The following is a 20,021-nucleotide window of genomic DNA, read 5'->3' as shown; positions in this document are numbered from 1 at the left end:
CAAATAACCTTCCTATCGAATAAACTTCCTATTGAATAACCAGATATTGCTGTCCACAGGTATTGGGATGTTAGTATCTGTGGCTTGAGAATGGAGTAAGAGAAATAAGGTCTCTCCAAGTGATGAGGCTGTTTGTGAGTGAAGTATCATCAGGTTCTGCTGTTGTGTAGTCTGGGAGCAGACTGAGCCTTAAAGCTATATTCCAGAGAGACTAAAGTGCAGTGCATGTACTGGCTGCTATTAGCTTACTCTTTCCAAGACAGACCTTTATCCCATTATCTTTTAGATAACGCCAACTTAGAAATATGTTCTAGATTACTTCCTGTCAAACACATCCCTAAATGGGATCACATTTTTGTCTTTACTTTTTGATAGTTTTTAAATGTTGTTTTTTTGTTTGTTTGTTTTAAAATATATACAATTTATCCTTCAGCTTATATGGAACTACCAAAAATATTGACCTGTTTCCAGCCCTGATGGTGGAAGATCTTGTCCCTGGTACCAGAGTTGGACCAACGCTGATGTGCCTGTTAACAACACAGTTCAGAAAGCTGAGGGATGGAGATAGGTATTGTCATCAGAGCCAACTCAGCATTCTGTCTGGGGAGATGTGCTCCCTATGAGGAGCAAGGAAGGGGGTCTGGGTGCTGCCATGTAGATGTAGAGGAATTCTTCTGCCATCTTCTTCTCCTTACTCATGCTGCGATTACAACCCCCTGCAGATTTTGGTACGAGAACCCAGGAGTATTCACGCCAGCACAGCTGACTCAGCTCAGACAGACATCCCTTGCTCGTATCATCTGTGACAACAGCGACCACATCCAGCAGCTCCAGAGGGACGTCTTCCGTGTGGCATCGTACCCACAGGGCATGGTGGGCTGCGAGGAGATCCCTGCTGTGGATCTCCGCTTCTGGCAGGACTGCTGCGAGGGTAGGGAGGAGGTTGTGCTGTGCACAGCGCAAGAACTGTATGGAGATGTGGCATGGAGAGACATGGCCAGTGGGCATGGTGGAGCGGGTTGGGGATCTTACAGGTTCTTTTCCAACTTTAATGACTTGATGCTTCTTTATTTCCCTCTCTAGACTGCCAAACACGTGGACAATTCAGGGCTCTTTCTCAGCGGTTCCGAAGCAAGAGGTCTCCTGGATTCAGCTACCCTGAGGAAAACCCTGCCAAGCACAAGCCTGCCTCCCCCAGGTGGATATTAACACTTGTAACCTCTGTTCTGAAGTGTAAGAGAAGTTTTTAACTACTCAGTCCATTCTTGCCTTTTACGCTGGCATTTTGCACAGTCGTCTGAAATCAGGAGTGTTTCAGTAAATAAATACTGAACCTGATCAAAGTTCTCCAACTTTTTAGCAGAGAACAGGACTCTGCTTTTACATGGGCAGATCAGGGGTACTGTTGAGTGGCTGTTTGACTGGCATCCTTTGGTGGGCAAAATCAGTAGCTGGGCCCTTCAGCACCCATCTTGTTATTTGGAGGCTGATGTTGGATAAGGGAGAATCATTCTCTAATCCAGGAAGTGAACATTTCTGTAATCCCTTTCCCTTTTCATCCCTCACCCCAGCAATGAGGCGCCTTCTCCAAGCTCTTCTTCCAGAGAGAATCTCGAGTCCCTTGTGGCTGAACTGGAGAAGGCAGTCACTTCCCTACGGAAACAGGTAAAACTGTGTGCCCCAATATTCATATTCCATGGAGTCAGCCTGAGAGCAGGACTCAGCTGTTTGCTATGAGCAGTTTCTGTGCCCTCCAGAACCAGGAGCAACCACTGGATCAGAGTAGCCTAGGATTGCAGGAAACTACCAGCAGATAAAGAGCTGGGAGATACCAGCAGATAAAGAGCTGGGAGAAGAGAGGAAACTGAGTTCTTTGAGCTCAGACCTTGAGAGCTGCAGGGAAAAGCACAAGTTTGAGACTGAAAGTGACTTGAGCTAGCACTTTTTTCTTGCTTTTGGGACAAGTTAAAGAGCTCTGGCCCTAGAAGACATGGTTTAGTGGTAGGACTTGGTAAGTCAGGTTGATGGTTGGACTCGAGGATCTTGCAAGTCTTTTGCAACCCGAATGATTTTATGATTCTGTCCAATAGTGCTTACTTAGATCTGCTTTTCATCCCTACCAGGTGCACGTACTAGAGAGCCAGCTGAGGTGGCACCATGGGAACACCAGCACATATGGACAGGGAAAGAAGACTGAGGACAAATGGAGGAAAAGTTGACCATATTGCCTCCTCATATGAGGTCAGTGTGTTTGTTCTGGGCTAGGGTCCTGTAGGTGGCTCAGTGCTTGTGGAGGGACACCTGAACAGCCTTCATATACAGAAAAGACTTGCAGTAAGGAATGGAGCAATCCAGTGATGACTGGGACGAGGTAATAGGCTTAGGCTTAAATGCAGCAGGTTAGACACCATTTCTAACAGTAATGATTAGTGACTCACTGGAATGAGTTGTCTGGGGACCTTGTGGCATATCCATATCTGGAGGTCTTTTAAGAACTGGTTTGGCAAAGATGGGGAAAGACATAAGTATAGGACTTATGTGGACTGGGTGAGGTGTCTGAGATTTATTCTCCAAGGACCGTGGATAGATTTCTTCTAGCAACACCTAATGCCACAACCCCAAACCCAACAGCCTCCAGAGGACCTTTGTGGGGAGAGATAGCACAAAGTGCAGTGACGGAGCAGATGGACTGGTTCCTCCTTAAGGTAACGAGGACATCTCAACACATGGAGCAATCCATTATTTGTTTACATATTGACGGAGATTTCCCCCTTGACAACTGAGTCACCATGCACCTTTGTGCTGAAAGCATCAATCCAATGTTTGCTCGACTCCAGCCAAGGGAGCAAGCCTGTTGCATTTCTCAAGTCAGTGTAAGCACTGCCAGCAGTGGCAGAAGTCTGCAGGACCTCTGGTTCCCTGTGTTCAAGGTCACAGTGAGCACAGGCTGAGTTCCCTTCCTGCCACTTCCATGGATATCCCTGCAGCCTTGAACAACTCACTGGAACCTGCCAGTCTGGAGGAGGTGGTTAATAGTTTTTACATGTTGCAAATTACTACTTTGTGGACAAGAGGAGTTATGCAGAAGCATTGCCCTGCCAGGCAGTCTGTGCTAGAAGAAGCGTCCACTGGATGTTAGATTAATAGGGAGGGCACGCCAAGGCTGATCTGTGCTGATAATCTCTGTGGAAAGCAAAAGGAGAAGCCTGTAGACTGACCATGCCATTTTCTAGCCCTTGAAGAGCCCTGCAGGAGGCTTACAGGGTCTCCTAGATACACTTGTGTGGTTTTAAAGGATTATTGCTGTTCTTGTGCTGCAATCACACATGCCTCAGGCACGGTACAAATGGTGGTCTCTGCATCTCACAAAGTTTTTCTCTCTTCTGTGCTGTTCCAGGTGTCTGGTGATCTGCACTCTTGCTCTCCATCAGCCAGTCCAACCCACTCTTTGAGGGTTCCAAGCAACCCATGAGCCCCCACGATGCTCTGCCACCTCCTGTGCCACCTCCTGTCCCAGAACAGCTGTCCTTCTGCCTGTATTGAGCCCTGCACTGCAGCCCCTGCACCGCTCCTGCCCTTTTCAGCCTCTGAGGATGAGCTTTGCCACCACCCTGTCCTGCTTAGATGGTTCCAAGATGCCACCTCCTTCCACAGCCCTCAAGAAATGGAGGATAATTGAAGCTGCCTTAGAATTCACTGTTGTGCCTTTCTCCTCTTCCCATCCATCCCTGATATCGTCTACTGACCCCTGGTCTGAAATGTCAACTGAAGCAATTCATTATGAGACAAAACCTCTCTCTCAGACGCACTGTCTTCAAGGAAACGTCTGGAAAAATCTGTATGCGGTTTAAAAAAGAAAAATGGAACAAGCATGAGATATTCTAATGCTAACAGCAAGAATCAAAAGGAACCCGAGGGCCCTGGAAAGCACCGTGTGGGCTGGGCTGGGTCCATGCCAGCAGCAGTGAGCAGGATCTGGAGCCTGGGGAAGTCTTGTAGCTGCTTGGGTGCTTCAGGACAGGCTGTGGCAGCCCACCGTGCTGCTGCCTGCTGCCGTGCTTTGCCACCTGACTGGTCACGGGTGGCACATCCTCAGTGCTGTAACCCTATGAGTGACCTCCCATTGCATTCCTGGTGCTGAAAAACATTTTCCTCGACACAAGCTGCATTCTCCAGGGTTCTGCCCTTCTGAGGTTTTAATTGGATTTATGTTTCCCTTCCTTTTTTGTTGTGTTTTGTTTTTAAATTCCCAATGGCTCTTCACTGGAAGACGTGTTTTGAGTGTAAATTTAACAGGACCTGGAACAGAACCTCTGATGATTAGATGTAATGGGTGCTCTCATTAGTGAGGGGGAGCTGCTGGTTTCTGTCAATTAGTACTGGAGAACACGATGTGCAGTATTTGACACACTGATGAACGCGAAGTGCTGCTTGTGTTTATTGCTCCTAGGTGCTCTGCAACTAAACCAGGACTGTGCAACCAGCTCTCCTGAGCAGGTCTTCTGGTTTCCTTGCTCTTTGGAGGTGCTTTTTAGCGGTGCTAGAACTGAGGTCTCTGTGCATCCACCACAGCCGCTTATCTGTGGGCAGATTGGTTCTTAATCCATCTGCATAAGCCAAGCACAGGGGCCGAGAGAAGATACTTGATCTGTTTGATAGCCGTGCCTTATCTTTTACACTTTTCCTGTGTCTTCCCACCTGCCTTCCCCATTGCAAGGACCCACATCTTTTATGAACATGCTTTCCCTCGTCTTCTCCTCTTTGTTTAGGTGTGTGATAGTACCAAAGGGATTCAAGGCAGCAGAGATGCTCCTGAAACTTAATAGGAAAATAAAAAAGATAGGAGAGAAAAAAAGATTGTGATTTCTCAGCTGTTTTCCTGGTGTGGGACTCCGAGCTGTGTGTGCGTGTCCTGTGCAGACAGAGGCTGCAGTGATGAGTGTGTGTTATTGACTGTCTGGTAAGCTCAGAGGCAGCATTTAGTCCTCGGGGATGTTTGTCACGTTGAAGTACTCTTTCATTTAGGTGCAAATCAGGGTCCAAAGCCTTGCGTGTTTTATATCAGCTGCACTCGTCTCTTGCTTGTACCACCAGAGAATCTAATCTGGCACAGGTCAACAAAGGTAAATCAGTCTCCAGTCTCCTTCTGCAAACCACAAGTTTACCAAGTCCCCATTCAAAGCAGCGAGACATAAATGGTTGGTGCTTGATCTAATCAGATAATCTCTTTAAATGCATAAGCGAGCTGAGCATCTCCTTCCCCACAGAGCATGACATGCAGTGCAGCCTTGTCACCCCACCTGCTGCAAACCCTGAGCTCCATCCTCCGTTCTTCTCCTAGGGCTGAGGTGGGAAGAGTGTGCGGAAATTAAACATCAATGCATGCCCCCAACCAGCCAAGCTGTGTGCTGTGAGTGGGGGAAGGTCTGGAGGAGTTGCCCATAGATCCAGGTGCTATCTTGTGAAGAATGTTTTGCTGAAGACTTGCTTTTTTCTACATCCCCTCTGTGCAGCAAGGTGAGGCCACTGCAGTGAATTAATGCATTCATTTGTCTTAGAGAACCTCTTTGAAAACCCATCTGCAAGCCCAAAATGAACTCCCCCCCCAGCCATGACAGCAGGGGAGGATTGAAATAACAAGCTCAAGGCTGGGAGCAGAGTTCCTGGGGGAGCTGCTATAGCCAAGCACTGCCAGGCACAGACCTCCCACTAATTAGATGGAACAGTTAAGTGACAAAACCCATGTGGGGGCTGCTGAGTGGCTGGGGGTGGGTGGGTTTGCAGACAGCTGAAGGAGTGCACTGTCCTACGTGCACTATGTGAATCTCCATCCCTTGCTGGGGATGAGGGCTCAATGTGGGATGGGCATGGAGGCACTTGGGGCTGATCCAGGGGGACCTATCCTTGAGCACAGGCTGGATTCTGAGGGACTGGGAAGTGAATTCCTTAGAGATCCCTCACCATGAGGAAGAGAAATGAATGGGAAGAGTCAAATTGCTTCATTAGGGTGATGCCAGGAGGCCATAGCATCAGACCCAACGGCACGGGGTTCTGGCATTACAAACCCTGCAATATCCATCCAACAAATGCCCAAACTTCAGACCTCCTCCAGGTTCTTTTAATTCTATTTTCATCCGGAAAAAAAAAAAAAGAAGGGAAAATAAAGCCCTCCCACACACGGGAGCCCAAGACTATTAACAAGAGCCCACCACTCATCACAAGAGCTGCTTAAAGAGCAGCGAGCCGTGTTTACCAGCATTCTGGAAACGAGCGTGAGAGCACACGTTAAAATCCTAATTAAAGGTAAAACCTTTCTCCTCCTACTTGCGCTGCCCGGCGTGGCGGCTCCAGCTGTTCCAGATGTGCCCTCAGGTCTCCTACACGGAGACGCGTCCCGCCCGAGCACTCACCCCACCAGCCCAACGGGTTTCACTTTCAGAAATAGGAAGTTGGTGGCATTGAGCTCCCAGACTCGTGCAGGGTCGGGAAGGAGGCGGAGAACTGCAGGGCGCTGCGGTGCCGGACCGACGGCATGAGCTCCCCGCCCGCCCCTCGTTGTGACTTTGGGAAGCGCTGGGGAATAGGAGCGTGGTGACATCCAGGCACCGCATCCTTCAGGGATGGAGCAGTTTGTCCGCAAGCGTTTGACCTTCTTGACATCGTTCTGGAATAAGCTGTGGCCCCGCTCCAGTCCGGATAGCTGCTCGCTGGGGTACTTTGGTTCTGATTCTGTTTCGCTGCACTCGGAGCCCAGCTGCGTTTCCTTCATCCCAAAGTCTTCTCTCTTTATCGCTTTGTACGCTTTCACGGCCCGCAGTGCAGATGAACTGAGTGTAAACGCAGGGGACAAACTGCGTGTCCTCAGAGAAGAAGGGGACTATGTCTTAGCCAGGAGGCTGCTGGGGGAACCAGCCACAGGCTACGTCCCTGCTGCGTACGTGGCCAACCTCAGCCAGGGCACCTCTGCTCACCGGCCGTAAGTATCCAACCTGTCTGTATGGGGGGCGGTGGGGTGGCCCTACAGCAGCACAACCCTGCAATGGTGTGGCAATGGGAGCCTTCAGAGGGCTGTGCTGGGGCTCTGCCTTCCCCTGGGTATCCCTGTGAGGGAGCTGATAGCAGTGGGGTGGAGGGTTTCAGTATGGTGAGCAATGCCTGGGGACAATGATGCTGGTCCCCCTTCTGTGTGCATCACTCCAGCACAGGACCTGCTATTCTCAGCTGGACCATAGTGTAGCGATGTACCTAAACAGGTCCCTACTTGCTTAGGTTCCTTTTCCCTTTAAGGGGAGACAGAGGGGAGGGATGGAGCTGGGGAAATCACCAGGTCCATCTTGTGTTAGCTCCAAAGAGCCTGTGAGCAAAGAGAGAAGTGTTTGAGTTGAGAGCTGTCAGGGCTCATTAGGACCAAGCCATGCCTAAACTGTTCTGGTGCATCCAGGATGGAGATTCCCCTCCCTGCTGTTGCCTCTCCCATCTGTGTGGAGCTGGGTTACCATCCCTGCCCTCCCTCACACAGGAAAACCCTGGGTTCATCCTTACATAAGGCAACCCAGTTGTGACATGCTGGATAAAGTGCCCTGAGACATCATTGCTCCCTGGCACGAGGCCCTGAGTCAGTGAGCAGGATGTAGGTGGGTGTGGGATCCCTGTGCACCCCCAGGGCTCCTGCAGCCCCTCCAAGCTGGGATAAAGGGGCACAGATTGCAACCAGAGCCCCACCCTCACTCCCCACCCTGCCTACAATTTACCTTTGGGGCAAATTGGCTCGATTTTGGACCACACCTGCACATACCTGGTGGGTTTGGCTCCCTGCAGTGTTCCCATTGCATTCGCTGATGTGGAGTGTGTGTTTGTGTCTATGGATCTATATGTGTTCTGAGAGCAGAGGTGCCAAGGGGCAGCCAAAGCGAGCTGGGAGCACACAGACTATGCGGAGCCACAGGTCTCAGCTGGGTGCTAATTTGCCTTGCTGCAGTAAGCCCATCATGGTTAATTTCCCACACAGCAGATGCTGGCAATCCTGGCTAATGATGAAACCTTTGGCTTTGCACATCCCAGCTGGAAGGAAGCTGCCTCTTCCCCAGGCTCCTGTGTGTCACACAGGCGTCGGGCCCCAACCACCAACCTGCCTTTTCTTGCTGGAGATTTCGTGCATGAAAGAAGGGTTTGGTTGGGTACTCCCTCATGGCTCAGCGTTGTTGATAGCAGCGCATCCGGTGCAGCAAAGGGCAGCTGCAGTGCACAGAGATGTGGGAGGGAACCTCCCAAACTGGGGATCCATTTGGGGTCTCATATCCTCCTTCCCATGTGGGGCAATGTGCATCCTTTCCCTGAACATGGAAATGGGAGCTTCTGAGCCACCTTTGGAGCTGTATACACTAGAAGGGAAAGGAGAAAGAACTTCCCATTTTGAGTATGGTGTGAGGATAACACAGCCCATAGCCTTGCCCTGGTGCACGCAGAGGATGGACTGGAAATACCAATTATTTGGGTCCTGTGGCATGTGTCTATGAGCAGATTATTTGGAGAGGGATGAAAGGTGTGTTCTGCCGAGCATTCCAGCAAAACACAAGGGAAGTGTTTGCAGTTAGAAAGTTGTGATAAAATGAACTGAGTGCCTGTGAGAGCAGCGAAACAAAGCAGCCCTGGTGCGGACTCGCTATGATGTGCACCCTTGCCCCATGCATGTACAGCACCTCTGCATTCTACCCCATCCTAATCACTGCCCCATCCCTATCATAAGTCCTGCCCTGGCTCTGACTGCCCTCTGCTCTGCTCCTCCAGGTGGTATTTCAGCAAGATCAGCCGCAATGAGGCTGAGCAGCTGCTCCTCTCTCCTCCCAACCAGCATGGCTCCTTCCTTGTCCGGGACAGCGAGAGCAGCAGGGGCGAGTACTCCCTCTCAGGTAATTTGGGGGTAATTAACCTGAGCAAATGAGCACAGGGAAAGGAGCCAAGCTGGTCCCCAGGAGCAGCTCAGTCAACACAGTGAGAGAAAGGTGGAAATATGCTTTGAGAGCTCTAGTGCTCTTGTTAAAAGGAGCTGACTGCTTCCTAAAAGCTAACAGGTGTAGGTATGGGTCTCTGTGTTACTGTGGCAAAGGAAAGTGCATCGTTTCCATCTGGAGTATGAAAGCCATGAGCACGTTATGGCAGTTTAATGATGGTTTTTCAGCTCTAACTCCTGGGATTTCATTCCAGTGGCTTTTATAGTCTGATGACTGGCTGTAAGGTGTCAGGAGCTGGTGTGCTCCTGTGCACAGCAAGCTGAATGTGGGGAGTTTCAGGCCAAGCAGCATCATTGCAATGTGGTTTGATCCAAGCCAAACATTTGCAGCTCCTGGCAAGCCATAGCTCTGTGCTGCAGTGTGCTTTCTGCAGGTACAGCCTCTCCTGATTCACCGACCCCACGTGGTGATGAACTCAGATGCTCTCTGAGCAGCTTGTTTGCATGGCAATGGTTTCCTCTCATAAAGCATCGCTGCCTGTAGCTGGCAGTCTGCTGAGCCAGGCAATGCCAGAAGGAGGGGTGAACCCCAGGGCTCCTTTAGGGGGGATTAAATATCCCAGGTGAAGCAGTGGATGGGGTGCTGGGGATCCGGGAAGGAGCTGAGATTTTCCCCCTTGGCTTCCCCTGCAGTGCGCAACCACACCAAAGTCAGCCATTTCCGCATCTGCAAGAGCCCCGCGGGCAGCCTGTACATCCAGAGGGGTCATCCCTTCCCCAACATGGAGGAGCTGCTCGCCTTCTACACCGAGAACTGGAAGGTCATCCAGAGCCCCTTGCTGCAGCCCTGCAGCCCCACGGTGTGTACGTGGCCACCTCCTGGCTGCTTTTCCCTTTGGGCTTGGTTGGGTGTTTCTTTGTTGGGTTGGAGCCTAAAAGATGTAGAAGAAAGGAAAGAAGCTAAATAGGGAAGATCAGAAATAACATATATCCATTTGGGATTTGAGCTTTGTTAAACTAAAAGCTGTAACGCACTGTTGTATGGCTTCCAGTTCACATTCATTGGCCATATTAAGGCTGGGCTTGTTGTTTGGGTGCATGGAGAGCTGCCTTGCCCAGCTTGTGACCTGTCCGAAAGGCACAGCCTTTTCTGACATATTTGCTCCATGACAAAGACTCAAAACCTCATTGTTACAAACTCCTTCAATACTGAGTCTGGAAATAGCTGCTCTTCCAGATTTTTTTCCTAGAGGATAATAAGACCCCTTTGCTTTTCTATGGTTCTTGTGCCAATTAGTGTGGCACTCATAAATCCAGTTACAGCACAAATCCCAAGCTCACTTCCTGATTAGAACTTCATTTGCTAATTATGGCTTAGAAATAACAATTACCTATGTGAATAATTGGAAAATGAAATGGGCTAAGAGATAAAATAAATGCTTAACGAGCTGAAGACTAAACCAGCCATAATATGCAACGATATTAATTTATTTGCTTTTTATTTATTGGTGGAAATATAGAAAAGCCATCTTTGGGGGCTGGTGAGGAGTTACTTATACATTATCATAGAATCACAGAATGGTTGACTTGGAAGGGACCTTACAGCTCCTGTGCCAAGGGCTGGTAGACCCCCACCAGCTCAGGTTGCCCAGGGCACCCATCTATGGCATTGGGTACCTTCAAGGATGCGTGACACAGGTGCATGGCCAATGCCCCATGCCCTGAATGGGACCAACAGCTGGCATAGGCTGTCCCAGTGGGCCTGAGTGTGCCATGCCCCTTCTGCAGACACCCCCAGAGAGGGATGGCTGGGAGCGCCCGCGTTGGGAGTTCACCCTGAGGAGGAAGCTCGGTGAGGGTTACTTCGGAGAAGTGTGGGAAGGACTGTGGAGAAACACAGTGCCCGTGGCCATCAAGATCATCAAAGGTGCGTGGAAGGGCAGATATTAGCGGTGACCTACTGAGTGTCTTGTTAGCTGCCACAGCATTCACACCCTTCTGTTTCCTGCTCCTCTTGGTCACTGTGTTTGTCTTATCAAGCAAACCGTGGTAGGACCCAGCATGTAGCCATGTATGGAGCCATACAAGCTTGTGCTGTCTTTGCGTAATGGCTCAGCCCATTGGGTTTGCGATAAGTCAGATGGGTTTGTGATGCGTCAAGACTCGGTGGAACAATGACAATGAAAATGGGAGCTGAAACCCAGTGGAAAACATCTCATGGGTGTTTGGACCTGAGATGCAGGGTGTGCGGATAGCAGGCTTGAGAGACGCGGGGAGGATAAAGGTCCTTACAACAAATATGGGGTGCAGAGCTCTGAAGGTCTGAATGCTAAAGGGCTCACAGCAGCTCTCTCCCTCAGCTGACATGAAGGCAGAAGACTTCACCAAGGAGATTCAAAACCTGAAGCGCTTGAGGCATGAAAAGCTGATCCAACTGCACGCTGTCTGCTCACTGGATGAACCTGTGTACATCATCACCGAGCTCATGCGGAAAGGCAACCTGCACAGCTACCTCAACAGTAAGTCAGTTTATTTTTGCTGGCTTTTATTTCCTTTCCCAACCTGATAATCAGACTTAGAGGGAAACAAGACCAACAGCTCCCACCAAGACCTGTTTTTCTGCCAGGTGCATCCCTCCTCCTCCAGACCTCTGGGCTGGGGCTCTGGCAGCAGTTGGTGCCGGAGGAGAAGGAGCTTGCAGGTAGGATGGGTTGGGAGCAGACTTGCATGGCAGCAGGTCACCTTCAGCTTTGACCAAGCTGCAGATATCTGCATGCTCTTTCAGCACGAGGTGCTCCTCAGCCTCACCACAGTCCCATTCCTGATGGCCATAATGAATGTACCACAGAGCACAGTCCCAACCTCAGATTTGAGGTTTACTTGTTCCCTTTAACACCTGGTCCCACACTGCCAGCACAGGATCTCATTTCAAACCTGAACACCCTAAAATAAATGTTACTAGTTTGCCTCAAATGCCTGGATCATTTGGGTTGACAGGTCCTGAAGGGAAGTCCCTGGGCACCTCCCACCTGCTCAACATCGCCTGCCAGGTGGCAGATGGGATGAGGTACCTGGAGGAGAAGCACATCGTCCACCGAGACCTGGCAGCCAGAAACATCCTGGTTGGAGAGGAGCTCACTTGTAAAATTGCTGACTTTGGACTGGCCCGGCTCCTCAAGGTCAGTCAGTGCCCCACACTGCAGCCGTCACCTGTTGACCCCTTCCCATGGTCTCCAAGGCAAAGCTTTTAAACAGCACTCATCTTGCAAGCCCTCAAACACTGTCTCCCTTTGTTTTTTCAGGATGACATTTATTCCACCAGCAGCAGCACCAAAATCCCAGTGAAATGGACAGCCCCTGAAGCAGCCAACTATCGCACCTACTCCCTCAAATCCGATGTCTGGTCCTATGGCATTCTGCTCTATGAAGTCTTTACATACGGGCAGATCCCATATGAAGGTAGGGCTGATGGTCCCTTCCAGCATCTTGCCCATGTTCCTCAAAAGTCAGTGTGTCAGGAATTGTCATATTGTTCCTTTTGCAATGGAAGTTGAAGCGTCTCCATGGCACATTATATGGTTATTGTTCACTCTGGAGAGTGCTTAGAGGGAATGTGGAGGGATCTGGAAGGTGTTATGGGCTGGATCATCTCTCTCAAACCAAACCTGTGGCAGAAGCTGTTTTTAAGCAATGCTGGTTGACCTCTTGGCCCACTGCAGGTCTACCCTTAGTATGTCCTTTGGGAACATTAAGGCAAAGGGAATCTTCTCTTCCCTTGCAGGAATGACAAACCAAGAAACCATACGACAAATCACCAGGGGTTACCGCCTTCCCCGGCCCAGCCCCTGCCCCCCTGAGATTTACAGCATCATGCTGGAGTGCTGGAGTGGCAACACAGAGGAGCGACCCACCTTCATGGCACTGCGGGAGAAGTTGGGCTTCATCTACAGGAGGCTGTTCAACACTCTGTCCTGAGGGACCTTCCCACCCTTCCTGCAAAACTCCCTTTGGGCCAGCTCTTGCCAAACGGCTCCTTCTTTATGGTTGCCCTCCCATAGGACTTGAAGGAAAGCACATCTCATCAACCCCCCCACCCCATACCCATAAAAAAAAACAAAAGAAAAACAAAAAACCAGCCCCTGGACCCTCTTGGTGAGAATGCAGGGAGGTGGCCAAGGGAAAAGGCAATGAAGTGTGGAGTATTCATTACTGGAGCTTGGCTGCACAGCAGTCTTGGAAAGCTCTGTGGTAGTGAAGACATCGCCCAGTTCACAGCTCCATTCAGCCAGTAGGGTGGGAGGTTCCTGCCATCCCCACACCAACATGAAGGTTTGCAGTTTGTTTTCAGTTGTGGCTCTGCTTGGTTTTCTTGTAGTGTGTGTCCAGTGTCCTTGTCAATAAATGTGTGTGCCTCCATCCATGCTGCCTTCTGCATGCTATAGAACCATGAAGATTGGAAAAGACCTTCAAGACCATCCAGTCCAACGCCATCCTACCCTGCCATGCCCACTAACCATGTCCCTCAGGGCCATATCTCCATGTTTTTTGAACTCCTCCTGCAGGTACGGGGACCCCACCACCTCCCTGGGCATGGTGGGGATGGGTTGGTAGTTGGAATAGAGGTAGCACTGCAGGTAAGACTGCTTCACCCTGTTTTGCTGCAATGCAGAGGCACTTTTTGCTGTGGTTTTCTAAGGCTCCATGGCTCCTGCAAATACAAAGCCATGGTATTACTGCTGCAGGGAGAACTACCATAGTGGGATGAGGGGTGTTTTGGTGAGCAAAGGGGATTGAAGATGCTGGAAAATAGCCAGGTCAAGTTTGGGATTTAGGATCACAGTTGTGGCTCTTCTGCTTAGGAGCAGCTCTGAAAGTGCATGGATCTACCCGTGATACAAAGCCAAGGGTTGCTCCCATCAGCTCACAGAGCCCCTCAGTGCACAGCATCACAGGCACCTCCTGAACCTCCTCCTTATGAACCCAGGGGCACCATTTGTTCCTTTTGCCAACTCCATGCACACTCCCCAGGGCTGGGCTGACCCTGGCAGCACTGAAAGGGCCAACTGAAAAGCAGCAGTGGGAGCAATGCCAAAGTGCAGGGACAGCAGGGGTGGAGTGTATGAAATTAAAAAGTTTAAGCACTGCTCTCTTCATGTTAGAAACAGCCACGCTGTGCAAAACAGCGGAAAAGAATCCAGTGTTAATTGAGCAAGGCTTTGTGATCAGGGGCTCGGAAAGGGGAGTTTCAGAGTGCAATACTCAGGAGCTGTGATGCTCCTGTGTTGTGTCCATGTCCAGAGAATGGTGCAGCTCTGTGATGCACATTCTGACTGGAATTGACATTCCCACCTGGGAAAATCAACCCATTGGTTTTGCTGTGGTGTTTGCCAATGGTTGCAAGAGGAAACTTTCATCTTGAAAAGCATTTTGGAGTCTGATGGTGCACTTACTTACAGCCCAGTCTAATGTGAAGCTAAAGTTTGAAGCTGCATTTGATAGGTGATGGATTTATTGCATGCCAGGAAGGTAGTGGGATGTGTGCATGGCAGGACAGATTATAGGCATGCAGGCCTTGCTGCCACGAGGTGGTGCTAAAAGTGAAGCAGAAGCTGCTCGGAACGTTCAAGATTGCAGGTTGCAGCCTACATGCATTCATCCTGCATGCAGCTGTACTGCAGCAGCAATGTCACAGTGCAGAGAGGGAATGAGGGGACATGAGAACATGGCCAAGCTGGCAGCGCTCACAGCAGCTTCTCCTTCCTCCTCTGCAGCTGCTGCGCTGCTTGGTTTTGTTTCCAGCTTTGTCTGCTGGGTTCTGGCATCTTTCTGAGTTTATATTTGCACTTGGATTGAAGCCACAGCTGGAGCAGGACTTATATTTTCTTCTCTCACAGGATCTCAGCCTCATCTCCCACCAGAGCTGGAGATGTAATGGGGGATCAGGCTGTGCTCCAGCTGCAGGGGTCCTGTTCCTTTCCAAATTGCCATAGGGTGGGCACTGCAGATGTGTTATTAGCAGCATCCACTGCTCTGGTCTCAGCCTGGCACGTACCCAAATTGTGGATCCATGTTGTCCAAGTGGCATTTGGAAACAGTGCCAGACTAAGGCAACGTACGTGAGCTATGTGTCGTTTGTTCCTATTTTTAACATCCCACTTTTGCCTTTGTGAAGGGTCAGGGAGAAGCAAAGTTTCTGCAAGGAAAGAAAAATATCCCAAAGTTGTAAAATGTAGGAAATGAAAGCAAATATTTTTCATGCTGGGCTTTTGCAGGAGCTCCTCTGACAGCAGAGGGATGGCACGAGGGCAGTACTGAGGGGCCAAGGGCAAGCAGAAAGCACAAGCTATTTTTGCTCAAATATGTGAGTTAATCAACAGCCAAAAGGCTGAGTCCTGGAAATTAGTATGGGGCAGCAGGTGAGGAAGGGGACACTGGTCTAAAGGTGCTGGAACATGGGGCAGAGCAATTTGAGCCCCATAGAAATGGCAGGGAGGTCTTTAGGGAGGGCTATGGGGTTTTCTCTCCTGTGTCTCCTTTTCACTCCTGTGTCACTCAGTGAATCTCTTGCTGTCCAAGTCTGGTGCAGCATCAGGAAAGGGAGGTATGGGTTGACTTGGAATTCCCAGTTCACCCAGTTGCTGGTGCTGTTCTCTTTGGCACAACCCTGTTGTGACACTTGGCCTTTCCTTGGGTCACTCTCACCTCTCTGGGTGCAGAACCAAAAACCCCAGTGCAGCTTTAAGGCAGCTCTAAAGTCTTCTGAAAGTTTTGGGTTTCCTCTTGTCATTAGTGGTGGGAATGGAATGGGATGGGATGGGATGGGATGGGATGGGATGGGATGGGATGGGATGGGATGGGATGGAGTGGAGTGGAATGGAGTGGGATGGGATGGAATGAAATGGAATGGAATGGAATGGAATGGAATGGAATGGAATGGAATGGAATGGAATGGAATGGAACAGCTAGCAGGTACCTACAAAGATCAAATTCCACACTATCACTTCAGTGCTGACCAAATGACAAAGCAAATGACTGAGGGTGTTACCCAAATGCCTGCTGAGCACCGACAGGCACAGCTCAGCCTGTATGAGGGGTCCTGGGGTTGGTTTAGGGGGGGTTGGGGTTGTTGGGCACCCTCCAGCTCGCTCATGCAAAGCTTTGCTGCAGGGTTATATGGGGACGTGCTCGTGGCCTTGCTCTGCAGCTGCCAAGTGAAGCAAGGAGCCCCTGCCCTAAAGAGCTGCTATTAAAAATACAACAAATGTGAGTTAAAGCAGAGCTGTTCTTCTCTATGGAAATGAAATCTGCGTGGATATAAGTGTCTCCTTGGAGCACAGCCTGGACATGGAGCAGCATCCTATATTGGGACAGCAGAGCCTCAATGCAGACTTGCATCATTTCCCAACCCCTTCAAATAAACATTTCTCCGTTTGTGCTGCGGTTTTAAAGAGCCAACGAGAGCTTTTCCCCTGGGGGGTCAAACGGGTTTTTGCTGTTTGGCTGTACGGAGAGGGGAGTGGCTACGTGCTCTATATAAAGGGGGTGGAGGGGATAAGCCCAGCAGCGCCGCGGCTCAGGCCGTGCGGAGCGGACCCGGGTGCTGCGCTCCCTCGGGCGGGGGGCTCCGAGCGGCCCCGCCGGGCCCCTTTACCCTCCCCTTCCTTCCTTCCTCTGGACCCCACTGGGCCCTAGTGCCGGCCAGGTGCGCTCTAAGGCCTTTAGGGTTGGGTTAGGGGTGCTGGGTGGTGGGGTAGCTCAGCTTTGAGCAGCATTACAGAGGGGGGAATACATACAGTTGGGGGGAATTGGGGTGGGGGGCTGCTTTAGGAGGGGTTGGATGGGTCTGGGTTCAACTTGGGGGCTTAAGGGATGGAGTTGAGCCCCCTGGCTGGATGCTGTGGTCCCATGTGGGGGTTGTGTGGGGGTCAGCACAGTCGGTGCTGTGCTTCAGCTTCCCCAGCATTGCAGCTCAATGTGGGTGCGTGGTCCCTGTGGGTGCTGGGCTGCACAAAGCCCCCACCTTGCTTTTCTCTCCTTTGTTCCTTATGCAACTTCACGCTGAGATTTCACAACTGCAAAGGGTTGATCCGAGTTAAATAGCAGGATTGCTGCAGGGAAGCAAAACAACTGTGCTGGGCACCAGGAAGTTGTTGTTGTTGTTGCACTGTTGCTGTGCAAGCAGTTGTTTTCAAGGGAGTTATTTGGGCTTTGCATAAAGCTCTGAGCCAGAGCTGTACAGCTGCAGATTGACACACATGGAGGGCTCTGTATGCTGGGCATTATACCCAGTGTAGTCAAATCTCTTACAAAATAATCAGTCTGTTCGTGGCTGTTCCTTTACTTGCAGGTTTTCTATCAGCACAAACCCAGGACCCAGAGCCATGGCCTCCATCCCATCGAGCGGCTCGTTGATGGCCACACACAACTATCACCGAAGTAAGAACGGAGCACATCAGGGGGTGGAGAATCACTGAGAGCCCACAGGAGCTCCTTGGCAAGGGGGAAGGGTGCCCGGCAGCTCTGACCAGCTGGGAAGCAGCCATGCCAGCTCCTCTGTCTGTTATAGGGTTATAAGTTGCAGGGCATTATGCACTGCTGCTGTAGAGATGAGCTGCAAAGGCACTCTGGGCCATGGCAGCCAATGGTGCCTCTCTGGGGGTGGCTTTGTGCTCCAAGGGAATTGACATATTTCTTTTGAGCTCAAATTAGGAACAGGCTTACAGCAGTTGGGCTAAAGCTATGGAGATTAAGTGCAGGAATCAGCAACCTCTTGGCCCTGAGACATCTGTAAAGGCTTCTGAAGTGTTCTTTGCAATGCCAAGCTGTTAAATAACATCCTTGGGGGCGGAAGTGTTTTCCTGTAGAAGTGTTCAGGTGTTTTGTGTTGGCCAACCTGCCATCCCTCCATGTTTCCTTCCTGGTAACTGCAGTTTCTCTGCAGGGCGTCTGAGCTCCACGTCCAGCAACAGCTCCTGCAGTAGCTCTGAGTATGCTGGGGAGGTCATCCCCCACCACCCGGGTGAGTGCATGGGAACACATTCCCTCCGTGTCCCAGCAAGAACATTGTGCCTTTAGAAATCTATATGGAAGCACTGAGGGCAGCGTGTAGCTGTGTACTTACCAGAGCTGTCCCAGCCTCTTTGGGTTGGTAGTGGAGCTGCCTGGTATGCACTGATCTCTGCTGTCCCCCAGGTCTGCCCAAATCTGACCCTGGCCAGTGGTGGGCCAGTTTCTTCTTTGGGAAGACAAACCACCCTGCCATGACAACTGTCTCAGAGTCCCCAGAGAGGTGAGTACTTTGCTCCAGATAAAGAGATGGGAGCAGAGCTGCTGTGTAGCACCCAGGGATTCCCATTCCACGTCCCCAGAGTGCATCCTATCCTGGGTGGTTGGGAACCATGTCCCCATGGTGCATCCTGACGCTATGGATGGCATCCTGTGAGTCTTCACCACCTGCTGTTAGACTGTGGAAATAAAGGCAGGTTGAGGACAAAGCACCATGCTGATTTCCTGACCCGATGTATATCTCTCTTGCAGCTTGAGAGCATTGCCAGTGGGGAACCTGGCATGTGGGCTGGTGCCAGGAGCAGGACGCAAGCGACATGCCAGTGAGCCAGGCATCGGGCCCTCATCCTGAGCTGCATTACCCTTCCCTTCCCCGCAGAGCTGCTTGCAGATGTATGTGTTGCTTCGGGGTAAGACAAGGCAGCAACCCTCCAGCAATTCCTACACCAGCCTTTTACTATTTCTCAATGCAACTATGGCATTTCTGTGCAGATTCGGTAACACGCGTTTATTGACTTTGTACAATGACTACTAATAAACTCGAGCAGCCTTTTAGAACACTGTGGGTTATTCTTCACTGGTGGTAAGGGGTCTGCCTGTCTGGGGTCAAACTGGGGGTGTGGATGGGATGGGTCTTGGAGACAGTGCAGTCTGCATCCAGTGTTTCCACCATGGCTGCAATGCTGGGAGGGACTTCTCCAGTAGGTGAGTAGCTCTGAACCAGACAGCGTGGTCATGCCAGCATGACTCACTGGTGCAGGGGTGTTTTGCATGTGAGCAGGATCTGGCTTTACCACTGCAATTCGACAGGCTCCTGCTGCACCTTGTCCTCCCTGTGTGGCTGCACTGCCCTGCTGTTCTTCTGCCTCCTGTGCTTGGGGTGGGAGCGTGAGGCTAAAACTGAGCCTGGTCTGTGTGAGGGTGAGATCAGTTTGGGCACAGACTGAGCTCAGCAAGAGCTGTGGCTTGCTCGTCTTGTGTTCTGTGGGTGCAGTATCAAGGTTGGAGCTTGTCTTCCTGCAAGTATGGTGGTATTTTTAGGGGAGGGAGGGAGTGAGGGTTTAACCAAGGTGGGCAGTGCTGGTGTGTAGTTGGCTGATGTTTGTGCTGAGCTCTGGCTGGTTTTGCCATCAATTAGTCTATGTGACCCTTCTGCTGACCGGCTGATTACTGGGTCGTGCTGCTCACTGAAGCAATACAAAAACAGGAGCCTGAAGGTCCTTGTGTGCAGGAGGGATGAGGTCCCAGCTCCAGCTGGAGCCCAGTGAACTTGAGGGCAGGAGCAAACTTAAAGACGTGAAGTCCTGCTCTGGTTTGCTTTCAGCAAAAGGTCTGTGACAAACCACGTGTGTACTGGGTGAAAAAAGGGGGGGAAAGGCCTTTTTGTGTAAAAGCAAGTTGAGGTGGGAACAGAGTGAGCATGGCCTTGGGTGCAATCCCAGCATTGCTGCTTGTCCCTTGAGCAGGGTTGAGGATGGGAGCAGTGGGTCTGTGTGTGCTGCAGGTTCCTGGTGGCAGCCCCATGTTTCAGGGAGAGAAATGTATTTTTCTTTGGGCTTGCAGCCATGTAGGCCGCAGGTTATCAAGTGTGGACACAGGCAGAGTCAATATTGCTGTTTTCTTGTCTACCCCATGACTAATGAGGTTCAGATCTAGTTCCTGGGGGTGGGTTAAAAGTCTACCCCAGGGTTTTGGGGACCAACAGCAGAGTGTGTGTCATGCAGCTCAGGCCTAAACCCCTCCCATTTTGAATCAGTTCCCCTATTGATGGTGCTGACTCGGGGCT

General features: G+C 50.8%; 3 protein-coding genes across 5 annotated transcripts in view; all 3 read left to right on the top strand.

Annotated features, from left to right (window-relative positions):
- The window catches only part of LOC107323019 (peroxidasin homolog), a 39,190-nt gene extending 33,444 nt beyond the window's left edge, over positions 1 to 5,746 (top strand). Inside the window, exons 18-24 of one of the 3 annotated variants that reach the window (XR_001559133.2) lie at positions 434 to 568; positions 723 to 931; positions 1,084 to 1,198; positions 1,572 to 1,665; positions 2,124 to 2,241; positions 2,632 to 2,705; positions 3,398 to 5,746. Coding sequence is in view for 1 of the 3 variants with exons in the window: in XM_015881701.2 (XP_015737187.1) it covers positions 434 to 568; positions 723 to 931; positions 1,084 to 1,198; positions 1,572 to 1,665; positions 2,124 to 2,219 (649 nt within the window). In the remaining 2 variants the exon portion in view is untranslated. Of the gene's footprint in view, positions 1 to 433; positions 569 to 722; positions 932 to 1,083; positions 1,199 to 1,571; positions 1,666 to 2,123; positions 2,706 to 3,397 lie in introns of all 3 variants that reach the window. The other 2 variants (XR_001559131.2, XM_015881701.2) reach the window with 2 other exon arrangements.
- A 47-nt stretch (positions 5,747 to 5,793) lies between these two features.
- On the top strand, positions 5,794 to 18,189 carry SRMS (src-related kinase lacking C-terminal regulatory tyrosine and N-terminal myristylation sites). Its single transcript, XM_015881699.2, has 11 exons — positions 5,794 to 6,976; positions 8,788 to 8,909; positions 9,644 to 9,810; positions 10,739 to 10,877; positions 11,311 to 11,469; positions 11,948 to 12,129; positions 12,253 to 12,409; positions 12,732 to 15,366; positions 16,118 to 16,652; positions 17,298 to 17,969; positions 18,143 to 18,189. Exons 1-8 carry the CDS (start codon positions 6,621 to 6,623, stop codon positions 12,923 to 12,925), a joined length of 1,476 nt encoding a protein of 491 aa, XP_015737185.1. The 5' UTR covers positions 5,794 to 6,620; the 3' UTR covers positions 12,926 to 15,366; positions 16,118 to 16,652; positions 17,298 to 17,969; positions 18,143 to 18,189.
- PPDPF (pancreatic progenitor cell differentiation and proliferation factor) lies at positions 16,519 to 18,795 on the top strand. The gene is made up of 5 exons (XM_015881713.2): positions 16,519 to 16,652; positions 17,298 to 17,386; positions 17,892 to 17,969; positions 18,143 to 18,239; positions 18,488 to 18,795. The coding sequence occupies exons 2-5, from the start codon at positions 17,332 to 17,334 to the stop codon at positions 18,585 to 18,587; spliced, it is 330 nt and encodes a 109-aa protein (XP_015737199.1). The 5' UTR covers positions 16,519 to 16,652; positions 17,298 to 17,331; the 3' UTR covers positions 18,588 to 18,795.
- Positions 18,796 to 20,021: the final 1,226 nt, after the last annotated feature.

The sequence above is a fragment of the Coturnix japonica genome, chromosome 20, assembly GCF_001577835.2.
Source record: "Coturnix japonica isolate 7356 chromosome 20, Coturnix japonica 2.1, whole genome shotgun sequence".
Classification (NCBI taxonomy): Eukaryota; Metazoa; Chordata; class Aves; order Galliformes; family Phasianidae; genus Coturnix; species Coturnix japonica.
This window is presented reverse-complemented; position numbering and strand designations above follow the sequence as displayed.